Consider the following 25267-nt stretch of genomic DNA (forward strand, 5'->3'; position numbering starts at 1 on the left):
CTTATATATGTTGTATTAGTCATTTGTATATATTCTACCATCCCCAAGTCAAAGACCATGTGATAATTAATATATAGTGTACCCCATAGTTAGTTTAAAAAGTAGTTTTAGTAGCATTTTACTGGGGCAAAACTCTTAAAATACCTTACAGTTTTTTGAAACAGCATATGACCAAAGTTTGCAAAATCAACACATTTGCTTCGAAACTGTAAACTCCTCGGTCATTATCTCTTTGTTCATGTGGTCACAAAGCATTCCACTGGCCACAACTAAAGCAGTTCCTTCTCTTTAAAAATAATACAGATGGACTTCTTTGGGGGATGGTTTTAATATTGCCTGTCTGCCAGGAAGGAGACTCCTCAAGGTCTCCTTTGTTCTGACTATTCGAAGATGAATTATTTTTTCCAGAATCTTCTAACTCAATTATTCCAGAGGTAAATTACTTTTTATTAACAAACAGAAAAACAAACAAACACCAAGTTCTCCTTTGTTGCTTTGAAATGTGTTCTCTCCAGCTACACAGAAGGATCTTTCCTTCTTTCTAATGCACAGCACAAAGATGCACATGGCCTAGCTTCACGTCCCTTCATTATTTCATAGACTTCAGTAAATTCTGCTCCTATTCTTCTCCTTTTGAGATTTATTAATACCAGCTTTTAGTCATCTGTAAACCCATCCATGCTAGCTGCAAGCATTCCTCTTACCCTGGTCTGGAGCTTTTCAATCTGTTATATGTCTTTTGGGGTGAAAGGTTCACGTCTATAATATTTCTGTTCATGCTGATGCAATAGAATTTTATAACATACAACAAAGAACTGGAATCTCAGCAACAGCATATGTAAAATCATGTCAGGAGAAAAGGGCAAATCCTAGGACCACTGTAAGAGGCAGTCTAAGAGGCCCCATCCTCGAGCCATCTATCCCATGGGAGTACTTTTCCAATTAATTGGAATAATATGTCACCTAAATTGAACAACAGAAATCATCTTTGCTCTCCGAAACCATGAGAATTAGACATTTTGTACAAAAAGTAAGTAAAAGGAGGTTTGTTAATTAAAGATTTAGCAGAATCATTTTAAGTCCCAACTCCCATTTCACAAGCTTCTCTCTACTCCCTAACAAACAAAAACAATATTATTAGAGCAGGGCAATTGTCTCAGCTTTAATCCCATCAATTTACTATTGGATTTATTTAAATTTTTAGGAACAACTCAGCTTCAAAGCAGAGGGCACACACCGCATTTCTCCTCTTGTCATGTGAATGCTGGCTACCATTACAATTGCAGTAAAACTAAAGGGCAGGGAATGTGTTAAAAAACAGAAACTGCTTTCAGAAATCCTGCCTAGCTATCTTTTTTATTGTGATTTCATTTGCTCTGCTAAATTTTTTGGTAAAAATTAATGTTGCTGAATCAAACTCTTTAAGAGCCACTAACAAAAGCAATGTCAGAAGGAAGGTTGACGCACCAATGCTCTCCCGTTAAATTATCTCCGACCTTGAAATATTACCATAGGCAACAAGGTCATATTCATCATTACAAGATTATTTGGAGGTCAAGTCTCTCAAATAAAACTTACATTTTTCTAGAACCTGTGAACATAGTGGGAAATCTTCTGATCATCAAAATGAGAATCACTTATTTCAATAATTAATAGAACTAGTTGTGAATATGAATATTTAAAGAGTCAACACCAAAAGCTGAGATGATTCAAGGTAATCGCTTCCATAGCGATTGGGGGTACTCCCCCAGACGGTGTTAGTTGTCACTAATAACCCATTTCAAACCTGTGACTTTGCAAGAACCTCATTTTGATGGCCTAATGGTGTCAGGCACGAATTTCAATGTGTAAATTATTAAAAACCATGATAAAGTACAGTATCGCCACCTGCAAAGAAGGGGTGTGTGCTCTTCCTTTCATCTCTTGATTAACATGAGGCTGACTTTCCAATTTGTGGATTAACTATACCTTTTACTAGTTCTTTTTCACCCACTGATTTCCTGCCTCTTGGCCATTTCTTAGCTCATTTTCATATCCCCTAGAGGGGAGAGGGAGAAAATTAAACTCAAACCTATGGAATTTGCTCTAATGAAAGGCAAGGGAAGAGATGGGAACCCCTGGCTAAAATGAGGTTTGGGGATTTTCATACTTGCCTTGGTTCCAGTTAACCTAGAATATCGAGGACCTATTTTGTATGAAGTCATTTATCCTCCACCTCTACAACATGATTTAACCGTGACCAGGATGGGAAAGCTATTACAAAAACCAGAACTTTTCATAAAGTTCCTAAACAGAATTAAATTTAAGAAGAGACAGTAATATAAACCTTGAGACAGATCCATTTCAGATGCAAATTTCAGGAAAACAATTTGACCACATTTCTGTTCTCACTTCAAAATTACTTTTCTATTTCATTTTTTTTAAAAAAGGAATAACTGCTTAGAATATATTAATAGGTTTCTACTTATTGTTTCTAACTTATAGTGTATCTCAGCCCGGGTTCCCAAAGGGTTAATGCTGCTGGGTGAGCTGAAATTCATGAGCATAATCCTAAACAAGTGAGGTGAAGTTCTATCAGGTCTATTTCAGCGTATCAGGGATTACTGCTAGCTGTCTAATCCTGCTGAGCCTCAGGGAGGAACGTTCTATTGTATTTGAAATCCTGGCCAGGAAAGAACAGAAGGTTAAATGGGTGCCTTGCTCTGTAATCAAATATCACAGGCACTACTTATCTATTCAATGAACAACTGACGTAGAAAATCAATTAGGAACCAAATAGCTTCTCAGGAATTTTTACCCAGAAAGAGGTAAGATTGTTTTTAAAAATGAGTTCATTTGATATGTTTTATGGTTGAATACTAGAAATTGTGTCATTTCAGAAACTGTTTTAGTGGTTCCTACAATATGTCTTGCTCATGATCTAGAGCGTCCAAGCTATGCACTTACAAAATCAGGAGCATTTCAAGAATGATACCACACTCCAGGATAGCTGGTAGAATCACCGAAGATGGTACAGCCACTCAATCAACCCACACAAAATGCTGTTAAAGCTGAAGAAAAGTTCTAAACAGTAATGCAAATATATATTATTATGTCTACTTAAACAATTTGCTTTCTCTGAAATGCATTCCTTCAACAGTACATCATCTTCACTGAAAATACGGTGAGCATTGAAAAAAAGCAAAAAAAAAAAAAAAAAAAAAAAGGTAGATGCAGCCCCTGGGGCTCTTTGTTCCCAGCAGGAAGAGACTCCTTTTGGTGGGCTAAAGGTTAACACCCTTGTTTCACAACCCCCATCCTCTACCTGTCATTCTGCGTAGATGTCACAGTTCATGCACACAGACAAACAGGCTGACCTGACCAGTTCGTTTGGCCTTGGACAGGCCTAAGATCAAATCTGGTTATTAATATTGGGGCAGTCAAATGTAATCTTCCAGATACTGGAGAAGTGAGCTAGAAATTATGCAGTAGACACCCCTGTCAGTCAGAGGCATCATGATGCTAAGCATTAAAATGTTCATCTGGACCCAAGGAGGAAGTCAAGATAAACTTTCTTTTTTTTTGTTCTGTGAATGCTATTGAAAGAAATTTGCTCAGGGTCTTTATATACCCAACTTATCTGTCCTCACACTTTCAATTATTTTTGGACTCTTTGCTTTATCAGAGTTCTTATAAGGTAATCCATTTGCAGGCTAAGGCAGATATAATTGGAAAAATATTGCCCTTTCATAGTCAAGGAAGATATTTTACAAATGGGATGAAATACTTTTAATACTCTTATTGTAGTTCAATATGCATATAATTTTAACCATGGATTCTCATTCTCTGTAATTGTTATTTCTTATAACTTCCTCTCAGAATACATCTCTAACTTGCACTCAGAATATATCTATACTATAGGCTAAAATGGAGAAATATGAAATATTATTGAAATGCTTAGGCAAACACAAAAGGTGCAACAGAAATAAATGCATGATTATCTCAACCCACTACGAAAATTTAAAAGGGAATTTAATCTAATATCCCTTCCATAATTTGCCCTATCATTACAATGTTCCCGAGTTACAGGCCTCTTCCTGAGACACTCATGTGTCTATGATAATATCAACATTAAGGATTTGGCTAAAATATCTAATGTACAGAATATCGGTATTTCCAGTAAAAAATGTATTTTTGAAAGCCATCATCAACTTTTCACTAAAATTCAGACCCAAAATAACACAACTCAAGAAACACATCCTTGAATCTTAGATTTTTTTTTTTTTGGCCTGTATGACAAATGTGATTTTTACAAAGTAGTAATTGTTTTTAAAAAAGGATCTCATCTCTTGATTTTGGTTATCTGCTAATTACCCAAAATTCTTTTCTTAAAAATGGTATCTGGATTAAAGTACATACAGTACATTTTTTTTTTTGCATAATTAACTATTGGTTCTAGCTCTCCTAAAGGTACACTGAAAGTCTTCACACCCTGGGCAGGGAGACTTTACATGGTATGTAGAATTATGTTACAATATACTACCCCACTCCTTCAACCTCCTGTATTTTATATCAGTTGCTTCCTCAAGCAACACAAATCCACTAATGCTTTAATTTGTGACACTGCTAACTGGTATTAACAGATTATGACTACGAAATATCCTTGCTTTGGTACTGGCTCAGGAGGTTGATATGTTTGTCACAGCAGAGCAAAATGTCTCTTACAATAACATACTATGTCTCTTACTTAAGCACAAACCTCAAAAAAGTTTATAGTTGACTTATGTATGCTCATTAAACATTGCCCTAAAATAATCAAGATGCTCTGCACACACCCCAAGCAGGGCAAAATACTTCCACCCTTCATTTTCATATATGTTTCAGTTGACAATGATCAGTAAGTGATCAAGCCCATTGAATTATTTGTAAAATCTTGAAATAACTAAATTGATTTCTTTTAATCAAATCATTCAGTTGTTTTATTAGTCTAATTTTTTCAGTCTGTAAGGGGGAGATGCTTTGGGCATTTTGTACAGCACCAACTATATTGCCAGTAAGACTCAGATAGAGTTGGGCACTGGCACTTTAAAGTAGATTCATATTTTAAAAAATAGCTCTTATGATCAGTACAGAGCTGAAGGATTATTTCAAGTTGATATATTGAAGTGGTACTTCTTTAAGAAACATAAAAAGATAGAAGTTTTAACTTACAAGTAGTTAAGTGCAATTTGCTTTTCCAGGGTTATGTGTTATGACAGTGTAGCTTCTGTTGCTCATGAGATTGGGCATCATATTCACATGCTGCTCTCTCTTAGCACTGGTTGTTAAAGTAGATGCCAGTGCACCTGTAATACATTGTGTTATAGTTTAGATATTAGGTGTCCCCCAAAAGCTCATGCATGAGATAATGCAAGAGGGTTTAGAGGTGAAATGATTGGGTTATAAGAATATTAACCCAATATTAACCCAAACAGTGGATTAATTCCCTGATTGAGATTAACTGGGTAGAAACTGAAGGCAGGTGGGGTGTGGCTGGAAGAGGTTAGTCTTTGGGCCATGCCTTTGGGATTTATATTTTGTACCGGCGCGTGAAGTCTCTCTCCCTTGGCTTCCCTTCACCACATTCTTCTGCCCTGATGTTCTGCCTCACCTGGAGCCTCAGGGAATGGAGGTGGCTGTCTATCAACTGAGACTTCTGAAACTAAATAAACTTTGCCTGCACTAACTGTTCTTGTCAGGTCTTTTAGTCACAGCAATGAAAAAGCTGGGTAAAACAGATGGTATACTTGGGAGAAAAGTATAGGATATCATTTTTAAATTATCAAATTACAGCACATGCAATACACAGTTCTCTTTCATAAACAGGATAAAATAGGGTACATACTTGTATCTATAAACATATTTATATCTCTCCATGCAGATCTACACATCGTATGCCTGTCCATTTATATCCGCATCTACACACACACACACGTACAGAGAATGTGCATTGTATGAAGCAAAACTCCCAAAACAAACCTCAGAATTTGCCTTTCTAGAATAGCAAGAAATTTTAAAAACTGCAGAATCATCACAATAGGCACAAAGGAACATGCAACCCAGCAGGCCTGTGGAAGTTGGCTCTCCTGAGACCTATAAGACTCCTGTTCCGAAACTAGTCTATATTCCTGCTGCCTGGGGACTTATTCGTGAACAAGGAAAGTGGATTTCTGTAACCACGATGAGACAAAGTATGATTCCAAAAATTTCCCGAAAAGATATTCCTACAAAATTCAGTCCAGCAGCCTTGGATCTTTACCCATTTCTGGAATCAGAAAATGGTTTCTTGGCCGACGGCTGACTTAAGTGCCAGACCTTCAACAAAAGAAGAGCTGTTTTATACAGAAAGGTTTTTCATGCATAGGCTTGCTATTTTCCCTACTACAGGGGGATCTGTACATCAAAATATGTCAGACTCTTTCTTTTGAGCCAAAACAATTCACAAGACAGAAGGCAACAACTTCGATGGCTTACTTGGATAGAGTATGCAGCATTGCAAAACCCTAGCAAAACCCCTAGCCTGTGATAGGGAGATTCCCAGAAAGAGCAAGAGACAGTTTTCTGAACTGTGAGGAACAAAGGCTAATGGATCTGAGATTAGTGTGACCACCATTTTCACCATCTTGTGGAGTCTTCAAATATGCAAGAGATCTTTGATATCTCTTAGTCCAGTAGTTTCCAAATTTAGCTGAATCTCACATATCTTTGAATAAAGAAATACCTGAAAATGTATTGTCAGAGGTTGTAAGCTTGGAATTAGTATGTTTTTAAAATTCCATCAGGGGATCTAATGGACATCTCATCTAACCTTTCATGTTATATACACATCTGCCAACTGGATACAATATCATTTCTAGAATGCCTTTCACAGAAACATTTCATGACTCCAAAAAAGTTTGAAAGCATTTGCTCTCTGATACAATCTCAGTGGTAGTTTTTGCTTTTGTTTTTTGTTTTCTGTAGGCCCAATACCCAGCGAAGTCAACTAGGTTCGGCCCCTATCTACCTTTCTAAATACCTAAATACAGAGTATCATTTGAATTCTTCACTTTCCTCCAAAATTAAAGGAAGAGTTCAATTTATACAAATCTCAAGATACAAATAATACAAATAAATGTTCCAAATCAAAAGTGCTAATTAAATTACTTCTTCACAATAGTAAATAACCACTTCTTTTTTTAACATATAAATATATGCTTCATGTTTATCTGTCTCTTCCACTAAGTCATACAATCCACAGGAACAAAGTCTGTTTCTGTCTTTTTGATGCTATACTCTTATTCCCTACTACAGTGAGCTCTCAATGAGCAAGTAAATGAAATGAGTGATCAGTAGGTAAACAGAAAGGAGGTTAAGATATGTAGTCCAGTTATTTCTGCATAAAGGATTTTTACCCCAATTTCTGCTTAGGAAAAATCATCATCATCATCATCATCATCACATGAGCATCTGTTAAAGCACTAAACAGAACAATTGCACTAACCCAGCAATGTGATATATATGTAACTCCATCAGACATTTAAGATGAGATCCTTATTAAAGTTCAGTGTAGATTCAGTTCTGAGAACCCAGAAGTGATTGAGTTTAAAGAAGATCTCAAAGACCTTTAAGTTGATGCTCATTTTCTAATTCTACTGATAACTCAGAACCCATTTTCTAGATGAAAAAAAAAAAACAAAAACAAAACTGTGGTATCATCTCAAAGGCAAAAGTTAAAGTAGTATCAGCTACAGAAGCTTTAAACATCCCCTTTTCAGCTGTGAGCTCCACTTACTATAACTCATTTGCAAATTCACACTTGGCAGACTTGAAAACTGATATTTAAAAGTGTAATACAGAGTTCCTTTTCTGTAGGCAAACTTCTAAGAAAGAATGAAGATTGAAGTAAAGGCACATAAAAGGAAACACAAATAGTTATTTTCTATGAACTATATTCACCCCTTTTCAAGTTGATGAATATGGCTGTGTTCCTCTTCAAAGCAAATTTCAATTGAAGGCCAATGGCAGAGATAAAGTTAAGAATGGCTTTTCAGGAATGACAGGTCCTAGATATAATAGTGTAACCAAGTGTACTTATAGAAATTAAAAAAGAAAGTACCTTTCCAATAATAAAATGCAGAAGTTATCTCCAAGTACAAAATGCAATGCCAATAGAATAGATGTGCTGACAAGACATGAGTAATATTTTCCACATATAAGAAAAGCTTTCATCTCAGAATACTTTTTTCAAAGCTATTTTTGTGCCTTAATTAAGATCCACAGAACTCACTGGATTGTTTTTTTTTTTTCTCCATTTACTAATTTATTAACTAAGGCACAGAAATGCTTGCCAAAAACCACATAAAGAGGGAAAAAGTCAGCTGGATAACTGAAGAAAGAAAATACCTGACTTTCTTTTAAACTTTCCTTTAGTTACAGAGGGAAATGGGGGAATGTTTGTCTAGAGATTTCACTGTCTTTTTCTGAGACAAAACTCCATACACTCCCTCTCAATCCACCCCTAATCTATTAATAAGGGAGGGTATCAAAATTGATATAGGCCTTGACCATGCTTATTAAGCCCATAGACATAAATGCTGAACTAGGCAGCCAATAGTTCAATTTCACTGTGTTTTAGACTCAAGAAAGCCACTCCAGAGAACCTTTTAGCATGAGCTAATATGGGAGCTTATCATGTTTTCTTGCATAATTTCCTCTTAATTTATTTTCATGGTAAACAGAAAGAAGAAATTATGCAATGGTAATGTTCTAACAGTAGGAACACTGGCAGCTCAACTTCTGACCTCACCCTATGTCAACAGGCCTTACAAAACTGAAAACTTCAAGTAAGTTTGTAAATTGTTTACATCAAATAAAATTATGCCTGAAATAGCTAGGGAAAATATTCAGACTCTTTTATGTTGATTATTATTTCAGATATAAGAAACATGTATTTATATTTCATGCCTATGAAAAGAAAAAAATCCCTCCATTTAACAAGAAAAGCACTAAGAAATACTTCAATTATCCATATCATCAGCACTGTAAAAAGATTCACTAATAGGGGCTGAGGCTGTAGCTCAGTGCCAAAGCACTTGCCTAGCATGTGTGAGGCACTGGGTTCAATCCTTATCACCACATAAAACTGAAATAAATAAAATAAAGGTGCATCCATCTACAACTATAAATAAAATTTTGAAAAAGATTCACAAATATTGCATGGGTGGAGAGGTAAAGGTAAAAAAGACAGAAGACTTTAATGTTACTGTGAATTATTTTTCAAAAAATGAGATAATGCCTTTAGTAATATAGAAACACACAGCTACTCTATATCATAATCTACTGGGTTGGAATCTAATTATTTTTCCCAAAATACTAAAGGAAATCTAAATATTAATTCTCTAGATGACAGGGGAATAAAAAATGCTAAAATGTGTTTTTAAAAGTACTAAAGATGTCCCTACAAACTGTGGAATTCAGAAGGACTATAAACAGAGATAACCCATGAGCGAAAAAGAAAGCTTAGAGAAAAAGTATACACTTTCTTCTAAAAAAATGGTGTGCTCACTGAAGACAGGATCAGCATCTACTGCCTTTGTGGCCTTCCTATTCACCTTTGGGAAACAACACAGGGCACTTTTAACCAACGAGAACAGATGAACACTTTTCTTACTAGAACATCAACCTAACAAAATGTATTTCAGAAGATTTAGGGTATCACAAAATGTACCAATTTTTCATTCCTACAAATGCAGAGAACTCAGTCAATATTTTTAAAGAACAGAGTATGAATTAAACAAATGTTTAATATTTAGATATCAAAAAGAGCTCAAACCTACTTACATATTGCTATGGGTGATTTTTCTAATTGGCCATCCCTCAGTCCTCCCTTTCTACTCCAAAAGTCCCTAAATCTCTATCTACCTTCTCATTATTTCTTTTCTTCCTTGCAGGTGATAACTGGTCTTTCTCAAAGATCAACTATTCCATTTGCACCCTTATTTCTATCCTCTTGTGTGGCAGAGGCCCTTCCTTTCCAGGTATATGACTCCATTCTGTGTCTCCTCTTTATTTAATTGTCCTGTTTGACACTGTGGGTACTAAGATCAGACTGAAGAGTTCAAATCCTGACTAGGTCATCACTGTTACCAGTCATGTGACCTTGGACAATTAAGTTTTCATTGTCTCATCTTCTAAATGGGTATAATAATAGTACATAAAAGGGTTGCTTGGAAATTAAATGAGGTAATATAGAGAGAGAACTTAGGATATTATCTAGCCACCACCAAATAAGTGCTCAGTAAATGCTGATCTCAATCTACTCACTGAGATAATAGATCAGGGGGAAACAGAAGATGAATAAGGAGAATTGGCAAAATAATTAAAAAAAAATTGAGATATTTCTTAAAGGAAAGCAGAAAAGGAACTGATTTGTTAAAAAATAAGAAATGACTAGCAGTGAAGAGAATCCAGCTGATGTTAGTAATTGTCAATCTAATAATTCTTCTAGATACATCCCAAGAGAAATGAAACACATGTGCACACAAAACCTCATATACAAATGTTCATAACATCATTATATATAGTAGCCAAAAAGTGAAAACAATCCAAACATCCAATTAATGGAGGATGAATAAAATGTATTATATCTATATAACAAATTCAGTAATATCAAAGAATGAAGTACTGATACATGCTACAGCACAGATGAACTTTAAAACATTATGCCAAGTGAGAGAAGCCAATCAAAAAGGATTCTATATACTAAGATTGCATCTATATTAAATGTCCAGAATAGTCAAATCTATAGAGACAGAAAGCAATTAGCAGTTGCCTAGGGCCTTGGCAGGGTTGGGGATGGTTGTGGGCAACTAAAATGGTACATGACTTCTTTGGGAGATGATAAAAATATTCCCAAATTGATTGTGATAATGGTTGCATAATTGTCTAAAAATCACAGAATTGCACCTTAAGTGGATGAATTGCGTGATATATGAATTTTATGCCAATCAAGATGTTACTAACAGAAAAGCAGCATAACAAAGAGGAGGAGCTCAAAGTTCACTGCTCTGTCAACATGATATATTTTGTGGCACATAATTTTGTTCCTTCCCCTTCTAATTTAGAACTGCTATCTTAGAAGTTAGAAAGTTTTAGTAATGTTTTCCTAAATAATTGCATGCTTTAGTATTGAGATTGCTGTTTTATTTATTCCATCATTTTACCACTGTGGGCAATTTAAGAAGATATTCGTTAGGGTAACATAATACCCTTCAGTTCAAAAATTCTCTAAGTATCTTGAGGAATCTGTTCTGATTTCAGAACCAAAGAACAGAACAGAGTACTAATTAGGTAGAAATTAATTTGAGAAAAACTGTGATTTTTAAAAATACATCTTAGCTGCTTGTGGTGGTGCACACCTGTAATCCCAGCGGCTCAGGAGGCTGAGGCAGTAGGATTGTGAGTTCAAAGCCAGCCTCAGCAAAAATGAGGTGCTAAGTAACTCAGTGAGACCCTGTATCTAAAAAAAAAAATACAAAATAGGGCTGGAGATGTGGCTCAGTGGTCAAGTGTCTCCAAGTTCAATCCCCAGTATCCCAAAATTTTTAAAAACTTAAAAAAAAAATACATCTTAATGAGACTCAGTGTAAAAGACTTCACAAAGAATACCTATTCCAAGTTTGGGATTGGGACCTACCTCTTTTAGGGCAAAAAGACTTAATGTGCTCCCACAATTAGTGAGCTCACTTACTTTTTGGAGAACCTATCACTTTTACCAAATTATATCCTGTTCCCTGAACCTTTGATTAGTCATGTGTACACACAGAATTGATTTCAGTGCTTGTTGACAAGTCTTGCACAACATCATCAAAGGTTTATTATCTCTAGAGACAGAGAACACTTACAATTCACAGGAAGAAATTTCTGAGATCTACTTTAAAACAAAATAAGGGGCATTAATGATTTACTCACGATCTTCATCAATTTTTAATACATTTCCATATATTACATTCTCATTCCTCTCTCTCTCTCTCTCTCTCTCTCTCTCTCTCTCTCTCTCTCTCGCACACACACACACACACACACACACAGTTTGTTCCAAGACTTGAACAACAGAAGTATCAGCAGGTCTCCTTTCTGGATATATACAAAATATAGCCTTGAAATACTGTCTTTTTAATAAACTAACACATGTGAACTTAAAACATATCCACATTTATCTTGCACAACACTGAAAGGCAAAAAACTCTTTTATATATATACAATGTGACGCTATTAAATATCATTCATCAAAAGACTGAATTGCTCACTTTTGGAAGAGTGTGTGTGTAGTGTGTGTGTGTGTGTGTGTGTGTGTGTGTGTGTGTGTTTGGTTCCAATATACTTCTATATCAATGGTTTTCCAATAAATTATCAAGTTGCTACAACTAAAGGCGTATCCATCATTCCCCAGTAAGGGATTAAGTGACCCAGTCAATTTACCAATAAATATACCTGATAGTCTATTTTGAAACAGATATCTAAATAGATGTTAATAAAATTGATAAATTGGGTAATAGCAAAGATAGTTTCTCATTTGTGACTTAAAGACAGTAATTCTCTTTGTTAAGAAAACTCTAAAAAGTATGTAGTTTTTATAAAGCCCATCTTAGTTTTGCTGATACTTAGGGAATTAACGGATTTACAAATTGTATTTCTTTGAAAAAAAAAAGCTATTTATGAATTCTCCTTGTAACTATTTTTTGGGGGGTAGGAAGGGGTACCGGAGATTGAACTCAAGGGCACTCAACCCCTGAACCATATCCCCAGCTCTTTTTTGTATTTTACTTAGATACAGGGTCTTACTGAGTTGCTTTGTGCCTCACTTTTACTGAAGCTGGCTTTGAACTCATGATCCTCCTGCCTCAGCCTCTGGAGCTGCTGGGGTTACAGGCAGGTTACCACTGTGCCCAGCTTGTAACTATTTTTAAGGACTGTGTCAATGACATAGCAAAGTACCTTCTCAGGGAGTAGACATCCAGGAAAAATTTGGTACTACTACACCATCCAAATAAGTTTCCTTAGTTTTCTAATAAAAGTCAAAGTCAAACAAAAAATAATAAACCAGAACCTGCTTTTAGTCATTTTTTTCTCAAAAGACAATGAAGGGCTTTTGTTTTAAAAAACAGTGATATTTAATAGATTCACATTGTGTATATATATAAAAAGTTTTTTGTCTTTCGATGTGCAATATAAATTTACCAAATATAAAAATTCTGAAAGGCAAACTCTGGAATTGCATAATCCATTTTAGCTGGTAAATCTCTTTCAAAAAATTAACACTAATGGGTGTAAAAGTTGAGAATTACTTCCCTCTCCCTCACTGATGCCATCTACTCTGTTACTCACTGGGAGGTATCTTGAGTTTTAAGGAAAGGCCTTTCAAACCGACTATCAGAAGTGATGGAAATTAGGCCTGATTTCCCCCAACTGAAAATGAATAATTTTAGGCCCTAATGACATACAGGTCCTTTTTACTCTTAGGCCTGCCATGCATATAATTAGAAATAATTTAAAGTCTTTGAAAGATACTCTACAATGTTATCAAAATGTCCTCAAATGTTTCATTTATACCAAGTATAGTGATTAGGATTAGGACAATTAAAATTAACAATTTTGTCTTTTCAAAATTAAGACTATTCTGGTTTCCAATTGAAGAATATTTCATTAATAAATGTGGTCAACGACAGCCATGTCAATGACTGACTTTTTTTTTTTTTTTTTAAGGATCAGGGAGCCAGATTCAGGGAGGCAGGATTGTCCCAAATATCTCTGAGTTCAGTCAATTTCAACAGTTGTAACAATACGATGGGCTTCACACAAAAATTAGCAAAATTTCAAGGAGAGAGAGTCAGAAAGAGAACTCATGGAAAACATACTTTAGAAAGAAAATCCATGGAATCCTATAACTAAAAGAAAGAAGAGAAAGAAAAAAGTAATAATAGTAATAATTCAAAATAAGATGATTCTCAAAAATTCTACAGGGAGCACATGAATAGAACTTCCTCCGGGAATGATAAGGATGCCAAGAGAAAATTCAGGGAAGGAGACAGGTTCAGGGCAGTGAGTAGGCTGTGCTTTAGTTCCTCCTGTGTAGTAAGTTAAATGCTCAAGGAGGCACATCCCCTCCTTTAGGTCAGCAGGGTACTATTTAGAACATTATTGCTAAGGTACCCTGGTGACCTGAACGAATTAGTGCAACTTCCAAAGTCGCTTAACTTGTAAGCACTGAGAGCTCAGGCACTAGATAGGTGTGATAAATATTCTATCAGTCTTTTCTATTTAATATACTAAACACCCAAACATGCCAGTAGAAAGAAGCTTTGGGAAAGGAAAGAATGAAAATAAAAGAATTCTGTAGTGACAGGAAATATTCAGGTGACAAATTTAACTAGCAGTTTCTCCTACTAGCATATAGATGACCCGAGCATCGCAAGCTTATCATTGCAGTAGATTGCACTCACATGTGCACATCTATTGGTCAGCTCTTACAGCATCTAAAATACCTTTAAAGAAACCTGCTAATCTGGTGGAGTGGACATGGGCTCTGCAATGATGAGCCCTAAACAAAACTGTAAAGTTTGCCTCTGAAGGCCCGAGTCTTTCTCCTTTCTTCTCACACCTTACTCTTCCAATCATCACATTTAAAAAGTGTTCTTATTAGCTAACACTCATAAGTAGGCCAGGGCTTGGGCTGGGAAGCCCCCAGGGTTACAATTTCAGCTCAGGCTCTTACTATCTGTGAGAATTTGAACAAGGTCATTTTTCTCTGAATTTCAGTTTCCTCATAGGTTAAATGGGAATAATACCATATAACTGTTAGAAAGAATGAATGAGATAATGTACCTAAAGTGGTTAACTTAGTAAGATCATTGTCAGTAAGTGTAGTTTTCAAAAGTTAGTGCCTAGCCAGTATGGTGGTACATGCCTCTAATCCCAGTGACTCCAGAGACTCAGGCAGGAGGATTTCAGAGTTCAAAGAAAGAAAGGCTTTAATGCCCCAAACACCCAAACATGTTAGTAAAAAGAGTTCAAAGCCTGCCTCAGCAACTCAGCAAGGCCGTAAGCAACTTATAATAAATAAATAAAATACAAAAAGGTCTGGGGATGTGACTCAAGGGTTAAGCTCCCCTGGTATCAAAAAAAAAAAAAGTTTCATACCAGGAGAGGAGGCACATGCCTAAAATGCCAGTAGCTTGGGAGGCTGAGGGCAGAAGGCTGAGGCAGAGGGACCCCAAGTTCAAAGCCAGCCTCAGCAAATTAGGTAAGCCCTAAGCAATTTATTTTAAAAATAAATTAATTAATTTAAATAAAAAAGGACTGGAGGTTTTAGGTTAAATACCTGTTTAAAAAAAAGCCATTATAAAAGGCAATATATGCATAAGTAATTATCAATATGGTTTTATTGGTAACAAATTAAAAATCAGAATTTTAAAATTTTTAACGATTTTCTTCTAAGCTGGAGTTAACTAATACAAGCTGGGTCTATCAATAACTCATTCCTTCTACTCTCAGCCTTGCATTCCACTAATTTTACCAGCACATATACAAAGATATAATTCCTCAAACCCAGTATTTCTCTGTACTACTCCCTTAAAAATTGCTTGATAAGCAAATATAACCCTAATGCCTATTTCTTTAGCAATAGGAAACAAAAGTTTATATTATACAGTACCTACTACTTCCTTTAGGAAAATCTGGGTATGGTCTCCATATAATTTTATATTTACACATGCATATTTACTATAATAAGTGTATTTTCAAGTCTACAAAAGTTCTTTAAGTTAAAGATAGAAAAGCAGACCTTAAAGATAGAAAATATGGAATATCTATGAAAGATTACACAACTGTGTGAAATGAAATGCTGCCACATACAGCTGTTCTTATCTATGATGAAAATGGTACTATTGGTCATATAATTATATATCTTTAAGCATTTTCTTTCACGGGCCATATTGGAAACCTAATGTACAGAGATACTCCAAGAGTCATACTACATTAACATCCTGCTTATACAAAGAGACTGACTGGAGTTGTAATTTGACATGTTTTGTTTTGTTTTAAATTAAGGGCATTTCTTGTATTAAAGGAAATGTGTTAGTAGCATCATCCTCCTGTTTGAAGAACAATATAAATGTTCCAACCAATAGAAAAACTCTATCCTTCCCTCAAATTTCTACCATCATCCTGCCTTAAACAGATCAATAAAGTCTTGCTGAATACTAGGACAACTAAAGTAAGTCCAGATACACAAGGGACATTGTATGACATCTACTAATAATTCAAGAGGCCAAGTACACTCAGTCATTTGCTTAACCACTGTTGAAAGCAAGTACGGGAGCTTTGGATGGCTGTGGAGTTAGCTCTTAATTTTATTGACATGCCTGATATCTAACCACCAAATCTAGCTTGTAATTTTGGAGTTAGAAAGCACCATCTTAGAAATCCCTCCGCTCCTGAGCAGCACTTGGGCAGACAGTTCTTATCCCACTACCTTCAATGGATCCAGCTGGCATTCACAGCAAAATTTCAAAACCTGACACATAGTAAGTGCTTAGTAAATGCATCTGCATTTATTGGAATTAAATACTGGGGTGCCATGGGGGCATTCTATAGACAGAACTTTGACCCTTGTACCTACACAGGTCACCACACTCCTAGGTCATAGAAATGGCAAAGACATTTTGTAATGGTTAAGACTCTCCTGTTGCTCTTCATTTATGGAGTAAATCAGATCCTCCTTTGCTCTCCTGAAATACACTGATAATTTGGAGGGAAAGTGCCTTTAAGGCTTGAAGTATCTGGATAATGAACAAATCTCCACATCTAATTGAATTCAGCCTGAGCGTAGGCTCAGACTCAAAGCAAACTTGGTAAAGCATTTCCAGTAGAACTCAGGAAGGCCAGATGTTCTGGAAGCAGAACTGTGGTCATTATGCACATGCCAGCTCCTCCTCACTCCACCCCAGGCCAAGACCCTTTCAGCAGTGTGGAGCCTGCCTAACATATGACTCTGGCTGTATTGCTGCATGGTATCCCAGCACCCATGTGAGCATTTCAGCAACTTTACACAAGCTCCACTGATAGGGGCGATTAAATTCAATCCGAGGAAACACAGGAGGAGAGTACATTAATTATGAGATGACACTTCCATCTGCTTTACCTCAGGGAGGGCAACAAATGAGCCATTTACTATTTTTGGCTAAATCATACCTGTACTTGATATAAGATAGAAAGAACAAAAGTTTCATACAAAATAGGTAGCACAAATCATAAAGTACTAGTTGATATGTTCCTGATGTGAATGGCAACTTCAAATTGTTGATTATATTTCTGAGATGTGGTTATGTGGTTGTGTAATTGTGCGGTGATGGGGTGTGTGCAGATGCCCACGCAGGTTCAGAAGGAGTAAATGAAGGAAGAACTTGGGGAAGGGCATTCGGCTACCTTACCTGATTCCTTGACATAATCCCTCCACTTTCTCCAAACACAGAAATTCATTCAGATTAAATAGTTCTTTTAATAATACAAATAAATGGGCTAGGATTGTGGCTCAGTGGCAGAGCGCTTGCCTCGAAAGTATGAGGCACTGGGTTCCATCCTCAGCACCACATGAAAGTAAATAAATAAAATAAAGGTACTATGTCCATCTACAACTAAAAAAAATACAAATAAACTCTGAAGAAGGTTTGAGAGTCATTTACTCTTTTGGATACACTACTTTGCTTTTTATAAAAAGGCTTGCTTCACTTTGATTAAAGGAATGCTCATTTTCTTTGAGGAATTAGGTAACCTTGCAACAGAGGATTTCCATGATGAGAAAATCTGAGTGGGATAAAATAATGAGGATTTGAGGAAAACAACAGCATGTACCAGACATGTAGGGAGATGGTAGCATTGGTTAAGGAAAGCCATGGAGAAAGAAGATAGGAGGGTTCCGGTGACACATTTCACTTTCTAAAAAATTTTGTCTGGTTTGATAACAATTTCACACACCAAAATTATTTTATCTATCCTGATATGGGTATAATAAGTTTCCAATACCTGCTCTAAATTAATCTTTCTAGGAATTGCTATGTGTCCATCTATATTTTGATAGACAGCTTTGAGGTCATTTTTTTTCTTGAGAAATATAAAGTGGGTTCTCAGTTCCTAATGTAACATATTTCTTGCCAAGAGAATGCAGTGAAAAAGGTCCACATTTGTGTTGAAGTAGCCATTATAACACATAGCTGTGCTTCACAAATGTCAAGCTTAAAAACAGAAGCAGACGTAGTCAGTAGAGCTCGCCAATTACATTGTGATCTGAAAACACCAGTGATTTATTAGTTGCTATTAGCTAAGCAACTCGTCTTTATTTGATCTGTGTATTTACTAGTTATAAGTATTATGAAAACTTGTATTGTTCTACTACAGAAACTTTTTTTCAACCCTGCTTGTTTTTTATATGAAAATACAATACAATAATTTGAATTGTGATTACTTTTTTAAAAAAGAGATCCTGCAACTGGAATTAAATTTCACACTGTATTTCAACCTTGAAATGAACATAAATCCGAAACTAATACAAAAAGTGCAAAAATTTCCATATTCAGGTTAATGTTGAGCAACAGAAAAGAATAACTTTTGTTTATCTCTAAAAACAGCTTTCTTCATCTAAACAAATGACTAGAATAAGATTAAGAAAACCCTGTTTGGGTTTCTTAGATACACACACATATTCCAATTTCCTTCTGCACAATGACTTTTATGCAAATATGTACCACACAATCTCCTGACCTCTTTTACCATCACACCGGGACAATGACAGTTCAATAATTGAAATGGTACATATCTGGTACATTTGATTTTGAATTGCAAAGTTGGACTCAGGCCTATTGAAATGAAAATACCTGTGACTCATTGTTAACTCCAAACTGATCCAGTTATTATTTCCTACTAGTAAAAACAGCAAAAAGGTAGGTGAAGCTAATTATTCCATTTTTGTGTTGCAATTTCCATTGCACATTCTTCTCCCAGTGTACCTCCTTGTATTCTCCTCCGTGATCCTCCCCCAACACCTTGACTTTAATTCTTAACCCGGATTCTTTCATCTATAACAAGAGTAATGAGAAAACCCCAAAAGTGTTCCTTGGGGGTATGTTAGACTAAAAGTTACCTAGGACTAAATCCCATGTGTGTTCTTTGCTCACCATGGAGACAAGAGATTTGCTCACTGCTCTCAGCCAATTTGAAATCCAAATATGAAAACAGCATTATGGAATTCAGATGGGCTCCTCTGCTTCACTACTAGCAGATGCAGAAGGAAAAAAAATACCCATATAATTAAGCTTTTGCCTTTGAACCAGCAAAGCTGTGAACACCTAACTTTAATACACATAATAGCAGGAGAGCAGCTGATGTGCAGGTGCACGGTGCTGAGGGTGCTGAGGGTGGTGGTGAGACCAATCAGCTGGCCAGGAAAGTCCCGGCCAGCCAAGAATAAACTGAACTGTAAATCTGAAATATTGCCAAAGTCTTACTTGTTCTTGCTGAGTTTGAATGTGTAATGCGGTTTTCATTATATCTTTCCACTGGATTCTTTAGAAAAAGTTTGGGATCATTTAAGAGTAAGACCAAATCACAAATGCATTTTAAAAAAATAAATATTAGAAGTAAAAGGATTTCTTTAGTACATTCCTCAGTTTATTCTTTAGTCCTTTGTTCATCCAATATTTACTGAGGACCTATTATGTAAATATCAGTTGGCCAAAATTCATAAAGCATGCTAAAGTATGAAATTAAGACTATAATCACATATAACATATAGGTTAAAAACTGTTGTACATATTCCACGTATATGCATGTGTATGGGTACAAATAGGCATTCAGATAAATAGAGATTTTTACCTTGCATGCCCAATTGTAACTATCTAGGCATTTAGTATTTATTAACCTCACTTTAAATATACTTTCACATGTTAAAAGTGAAGATAAAAGGAAATTTGTTTCATTTTCCTTGACCAATTTTGCTTCATCATTCAAATTTCTGGAGGAAAAAAAATCAAAATCCAATAGTACTTAGCACTTCAGAGAATTTTACTTGAAGAAAATGAGTAACATGTCTTAACATAACAAAATTGTTTTCTAAAAAAAATTCTAAGAAAAATAACAGTAAAATATGAATAAAGCTTTGTTTGTTTTTGCAGTCATTGTTAGCAATAGACATAAAGGTATTCTTTTTTCTTTTTCTTTTCTTTCTTTCTTTTTTTTTTTTTTGAGTCCATATGGAAAGATCATCAGCACATTTTGCTTCTGGGTTCTTTGCCAAAATACCATAACCCACAAGCCATCTACCTTAAACATAAAAGGAAAGGTGTTGTTCTGGTCAAATAAAGAAATAATTTTTACTAGCATACGTCTAATGTTAAAGCTGCCTAAATCCTGCCAAATACATTAAAACAACATCTGTAAAACAGATTTTCATTAAATTGATCAGTTTAAAGTTAAGCAGCTAGGCAGATGATGCTTTCAAGCTAACCCCTAACCTTTAACTTTTAACCTCCTTAAACTAGAATAAAGACACACACACACACACACACACACACACTTCTTTGAGGTAATACTGCTTCAGTTTGACAACCCAAAGGGTAAAATGGTTTATTCAAATCGAAATGACACATCTCTACATTCAGTGTTATGAATTGATATGTTGTCAATAACGAGAAAAGCTGTTTTCTGGCCGCTCTGTATTTGTCTTACAACTGCTACTTGTCACTTTCCTCTAGTGTCTGAATAATTCACAGTGCAAAATGATGTAAATTAAACTCTTAATGAGAATAAATTTTATGTAGGAGATTATTGTCTAGTCATTAACTCTGAAACTATTTTAAGTCTAATTTTAATATTTTAGCCACATGATAAACCATGATTTTTTTTTTCCAGGCCCAGGCCAATTTGTTAAGTTCTCATTTAAGAGCAATTAATGTTACTTATGAACCAATTTTATTTTGCCGACACAAGCCGAGACCAAGCTTGCTAATATCCTCATTACTGTGTTTGAAAATCCTCTACATCTGACTCACAGAGTTTCTGAAATTAATTTGGAAATGGGCTCATCCTCGACACCCTGCTACTCTGGAGTATTTTTCTAGTTGTTTCTAGAAACGAGGAATGCTTCTTGAAGGACAAAAAAGAATATAGTGGGCTTGTCTAATACCAGCTTTCAAAAGCTCAAGTATTTCTCATCTTCAAGGTAAATTTGTTCAAAGTAATTTTGCATTTGTTTGGGGACCACATTTAAATGCTACACTGAGCAAAGACCCTTGGCTATTTAAGAGGTAAGCAACTAAAAAAGTATACAATTTTATATGATTTATAAAATTTAAAAAATAAGAGTACATCATTGGTTGTGGGACATAAAACACTCTTGACTTTAAAGTTCTCTTTATAATCTAGCTTTTATCTTGATTTGTTGTTACAAATTCCAAAACGCCATCCTACCTGCCCTGCAAAGGAACCTCAAGACTAACTCTGCACCCAGTAAATTACCCTTGGAAGAGTGAGGTGTTCAACTCATACCTATGGAAGAAATATATAAACTTAACACACCACACACACACACCATACACACAAATAATTATCAAACCAATTGATTAAATAACCTTTCCTAAGAAAATAAATAATAATGCTTTTCCTTTCTTTAGGTTCCCATGTGAGAGTAATAAAATAGAAAAATTTGTACATTTATATCTTCTATTCACAACATGTTAATTTAAAATGTTAGAGGAGCTGCGTGAATATAAACACAGTTCATGAATATTCTATATAGCTCCCAGGGTCTAAATCTATTATTTATACAAACTTAATGTTTGTTTTTTTCTCCTAGATATTCTAAAAGTTTTAATAGGTCAGGTATCAACAGAAAAAAGTAGACAATTGAACAGTTGTCAACTGTTGCTATAAAACCTATGAATTATAATACAATTAATCATTTATATTATATTTTCAATAGTGCAGGCAGAGAAATGTTCCATCTTACATTAGGACCTGCACTCCCCACAAACTGGGGAGCCCAAATCTAATGCTTTCATTATTGATCCACAGAGTGCCAATATCCCAGGAACAATGTTACAAATTCTCACACCGAGTCTTTACATTTTTATGCATAGTACATCCATCTAGAATTCGAACTTCAAGAAACAATCCAAATACATAAGACTAGACCAACCTAAATAAATAATTCCAGCACCTAATCCAGAGAGCCATATGTGTTCTTTTTGCTGTGCATTTGTAATTTTAAACAGAGTTAAAAAGCTATAGGTATTATAATCGTTGACTGACTCCTGATAGTATAGTTATCACTGATTTCTAGTTTAAATCAATAGATAACACTTGCAAAATGGATTTTGTAATCATATTTAGAGCTTGTTACAATGACTAATGGTTTGCCATATTTTCTGAATTTTAATATCGTCTAGACACAAAGAAGTTTTTCATAAGTTATCAAGTTATTCATCATAGAAATAAATCTGTTGCTTTTGTACAAGAACCAAGACAATCAAGGCAATCCAATGAAAAACTACAGAAAATAAATTAATCAGCGATTAGGGTTTAGGAGACATTGAGACAAGTTGTGCAATAAATGACATTTATCACTTGCATTTATACATGACATCTGCATAGTTTTTCCCAGTAAACAAAAAGTACACTTGCTGTCTTAGGAGCATATTTATCTATATCACACTCTTTTGTTGGGGAAAGTGTTACTAGTTGGGAAAAATGTGGTGCAAAACACAACGGAGTTGACTTTGAAGACTTTGGACTGATGCTATAGGAATGTTTACCCAATGTTACTGAGATCTCATGCACACACAAAAAAATCATGTTCGGATCATCCCTGTTTGTCACCAAACAAAAGATGATGCATTCACAGAGTAAAACACAGTTCATTTTTTCTGCTTCGTGTAACCTTTAATAATCAGCCAAGAGAGACGCCATGTTTTTTGTTTTTTTAAAAACAATAGGTAAAAGAGATTTTAAGAGAATTATTTTATATATGACAATACCCAGGAAAGTTCTTTTATTACAGGGAAGCCAGTGAAGCAATCAATGCCGCTGAGGTAGAGGTAAGTGGGACACATAGCAAATCTTTTGAAAAATTCTCCACTGCCATATAGTTGAATATGCTTTTAGTAATGTTAAGTTATAAATTGTATGTTTTGCCTGTCTTTTTTTCTTATTCTAACTTGCAGATCTGTGCTCCAAGCACTGAAACAGTTAATCCCCTTGTCTACTCTGTGCCAACGGAAATGGATGTCACTGCTTACCTTGTAGAGCTTCAGGGCCGCCTCATGCCTGTGATTGGTGATATGCAAGCGTAATTTATCCACACTGTTGGTATAGTAGTCACAGGCGTTACATTTTAGGTGAACAGGGTTGCCAATGGCAATGCACTTCAACCTCCACTCATTGCTTTTGCCCCCTTCTTTAATGTGGGCCACCAGTTGATATTTCTGCATATGTTTATCAGTCTTGCAGTGGAGCTGGAAGTTGGCTTTGAGCTGAGTGTTGTAGTTACAGAGCTTGCACTGGTAGATATCTCCAATTACAGCCCTCCATTCCTCTTCAGGGAGAGAGCGCTCACTGCTCACATGCACACTTAGGGCCTCCAGGCTGTCAGAGGTGAATTTGTTGCAAACAGCACACTGGAATAGCTTCAGCGCTGGGTCACTGATATAAGGTGACAGCTCTCCTGCAGTAAGGAGGGACAGGTCATCACCCATTAGCTGACCACTGGCAAGCCGGATTTCAGGCGGCAGCTCATTATTTACTACAGGAAAAAAAAATTAAAAGGAAAAATAGAGACTAGAAAACACAGCACACACAAAGGAATCTGTAAAATAAAGTCTTGACAAGGAATGTGCTTTCTCTAGAGCTTAAACTATAAAAAGCTGTAATAGGATTGAATCAGGATCAATTACAATCATCCCTTTCAACTTCTAAATTCCCTCATCAGATAGCTTTAATTACTCCTACTGGGCATGATGTCATTCTGAAATTTGTATTTTCGAGGACAAGAAAGTTGATCAATACCATAACAAAACAGTCATGTGTTTGCAATTTAAAAACCTAGATAAACTTACATAAACACTAATTGTTATTTCCCAATTTGTCTTAAAGCTTGATGAGATCTGGCTAATACTGTATGTGTGTCTTGTAATCTATTGCCAAATACCTGGATAAGGTAACAGTATTATTGTTAACTTAATTATGTTCAATCATAGCTATTAAAATATTTTTTTAAATATCAATTAAAAACAATGGTAGATCCTTTTGAAGCTGAAGTTTGATACTGTAGGGAATAATCACCAAAACTGAAACTATAAACCTTATTAAGTATGGCTAACGAGGGCAAGCAATTAATGCAAATTAGCATTTGTTAATCAACCTATTGAATGAAGACAAAGTTTGTTAACTTATGTCATTTCCATCCCTTAACCCTTTCCCCTCTGCATTAATTTAGCTTTGATGTAGAACCACAAATAGTTTGCTTATGCAGCAGATTTAAGAGAAAGTCCTTTCTAGTAAAAGGTCCCCAATATGCTGGCATTCACTACTTTATCTGGGGGCATCCCAGCAAGTCAAAATGTGATTCAAAACTAACAATAGTGCACAAGAGCAGTTAAGTACTAACCGAGTCCTGGTGCCAAAGCTGCAGCCGTCGCTGGATCCAGCTGGAATGGATTGATCATGAGCTGAGGGTCGGCAGGGTTTTCCAGCTTCATTCCAGTCAGGCCTATGTTCTGGGCCAGGTAGTACTGATAAAGCTCTGCCTCCGCTGGGGCAAGGCCCAAGTGCAGGTTATGCTGGATCTGCTTCATGTTCTGCTGCAAAAGCATCATGTTATGCATGTGCTTTTCACTGGTCATATGAATCCGGAGGTTCCTTGCAACATTGGTTTCATAATCACAAACCTCACACCGCCAGGTGGGTTTCTGTTTGGGTTTGGACGGAGAGGGTGTTCCACAGCCACTGAGGCTGGTGTTGGGGGCTGGGGCAGAGTGGCCAAACACCTGCTCACCGGTGCCATTTTGGAGATTCTGAACATTGTTCAGGTGCTTGTCAGACTGCATATGAATACTGAGGTTGCCTTTGGTAGTGGTTGAGTAGTTACAAACCTCACAACGGAAGGGTTTATAGCCACACGTGTAACTCTCTCCCCTGGCAAGCCTGGGGTGAGGCTGTCCAG

At 35.8% G+C, this 25267-nt stretch overlaps 1 protein-coding gene across 4 annotated transcripts in view; it reads right to left on the minus strand.

Annotated features, from left to right (window-relative positions):
* Positions 1-25267, minus strand: part of Zfhx4 (zinc finger homeobox 4) — a 187640-nt gene that overhangs the window by 137645 nt on the left and 24728 nt on the right. For 3 of the 4 annotated variants that reach the window (XM_046468237.2, XM_046468236.2, XM_058570720.1), the window contains exons 2-3: positions 24713-25267; positions 23346-23848 (exon numbers count right to left, since the gene is read on the minus strand). The exon at positions 24713-25267 is cut by the window's right edge and continues 2084 nt beyond it. In XM_046468237.2, coding sequence (XP_046324193.1) covers positions 23346-23848; positions 24713-25267 — 1058 coding nt within the window. The remainder of the gene's footprint in view (positions 1-23345; positions 23849-24712) is intronic. The other variant, XM_058570721.1, reaches the window with a different exon arrangement.

The sequence above is a fragment of the Marmota monax genome, unplaced genomic scaffold, assembly GCF_021218885.2.
Source record: "Marmota monax isolate L192 unplaced genomic scaffold, Marmota_monax_Labrador192_F-V1.1 WCK01_AAM20220418_F8-fsc00115, whole genome shotgun sequence".
Lineage (NCBI taxonomy): Eukaryota > Metazoa > Chordata > Mammalia > Rodentia > Sciuridae > Marmota > Marmota monax.